A 1,828-nucleotide genomic window follows, 5' to 3' on the forward strand; every position below is an offset into this window, starting at 1 on the left:
CAATACTGCTCTGCACCCCCTGTAGGTAGCGTGATAATGTAATCACACTTCCTGCATCCGTATCTGAGGCCAGATTGACACTTACTGAGGACGGAATGGGAGTGAACTTGGGATATGTGAATATCGTACATTCAGTGGTGGCACAGTATGTATGGGGCACAGTCTATCAATTCATAAATGGGGGCACAATATACATAATCTACAGACCTTCTCTATATTGCATTGGTCAACTCACATTATTGGATTTAAATTTTTAAAGGCATCTCTAATACTCTGGAACTCTCAGCCACAACACGTCGCACACACTCTTTGCACCATCCAAACTTTTAAGGCTGAGGCTACACAGCAATTTTGTCTAAGCCGTGGTTAGTGGGATCACTACAAGTGGCCACGACTGTGATCTGACAGTAGTAAGAAATCCATCTTGGATTGGATTCCTTGTGACTGACGGGTAGTTGCTACTTGTGACTCACAAAAAAAACCACATTTAGTTACTTTAGCCCTGACACAGCGCAATCACTAAAGTGCAAGACAGCAAAGTTTCATTGTGTGACGCCCTACGCAACAAATTGCCATGTAACTCCAGCCATAATCATCCTGAAAGACCACCACCACCATTGATGCATCACCAGCACCACACATAAGAATTTTTTCCCCTTTCCTGTACCATAGATACTGAAGATGAATGATTGTGCGGTGACTGAATTCTACATGACCCCGTTCTCAACCTCCAGAAGAAATGAAATTCTGATATTTACTGGGTTCTTATTCATGTATCTTCTAGCAGTGGTGGGAAACCTTATTATCATTGCACTGGTCTGTGGTGTACCCCAACTCCACACCCCCATGTACTTTTTCTTGTGTAATCTTGCGTCTGTTGACGTCATCTATGTCTCTGCTATTCTCCCAAAGATGTTGTCCATTACATTAACAGGAAACAAGACTATCTCCTTCTATGGCTGCATCACTCAGCTGTACTTCTTCATATTCTGTGCCAATGCTGAGAACAACATCCTGACCTGTATGGCTTATGATCGCTATGTGGCAGTTTGTTCTCCTCTACGTTATTCTTCAATCATGACAAGAAAAGTTTGTTTTACCATAGTCACTTCCTTTATGCTTTTCAGTGCTGTGAATTCCCTCATGTTAACCTTATTGATATCTACATTGTCTTTCTGTTACTCTCACCAGATCGACCATTTCTTTTGTGAGATAATTCCATTGATAATAATTTCTTCTAGTGACACTAAGAGCATGAAAGTGATCGTGTCACTAGAAGATCTCTGCGGTAGCTTTAATTTTATGTTTATTTTGACCTCATATGGAATAATTTTTTTCACAGTTTTTAAGATTCGTTCCTCTCGGGGGCAGCTCAAGGCATTTTCCAGCTGCTCATCCCACATTATTACTGTTTTTTTATACTACGGACCAATTATGTTCATGTACTTTAAGCCTGAGTCTGAAGGTTCTAAGGAACAAGACAAAGTTCTTTCAATGTTCTACGTGGCTGTGGTCCCAATGTTAAACCCATTCGTATACAGCCTGAGAAACAAAGACATTTTGAGAGCTGCTAGAAAAACAGCCAAATCAATATGGAATAGAATTATTATTTGATCTGTCACATACCATAATAGTCCTAAAAGAAGAGTACCCAGACATTTCTAGTGGAGCGGTTACTAGAGAAAGTGTAATACTGTATAGTGGTCATTCTAATTATAAATACATGGGGATAAAAAGTTTGGGCACCCCAGGTAAAAATTTGTATTAATGTGCATAAAGAAGCCAAGGAAAGATGGAAACATCTCCAAAAGGCATCAAATTACGTTTC

The 1,828-nt window shown here is 39.9% G+C and overlaps 1 protein-coding gene across 1 annotated transcript; it reads left to right on the forward strand.

Moving 5' to 3' along the window:
* Positions 1-681: 681 nt before the first annotated feature.
* Positions 682-1,614, forward strand: LOC130367368 (olfactory receptor 1019-like). The gene has a single exon (XM_056569783.1). It carries the CDS (start codon positions 682-684, stop codon positions 1,612-1,614), a length of 933 nt encoding a protein of 310 aa, XP_056425758.1.
* The last annotated feature ends 214 nt before the right edge of the window (positions 1,615-1,828 follow it).

The sequence above is a fragment of the Hyla sarda genome, chromosome 4, assembly GCF_029499605.1.
Source record: "Hyla sarda isolate aHylSar1 chromosome 4, aHylSar1.hap1, whole genome shotgun sequence".
Taxonomy (NCBI): domain Eukaryota; kingdom Metazoa; phylum Chordata; class Amphibia; order Anura; family Hylidae; genus Hyla; species Hyla sarda.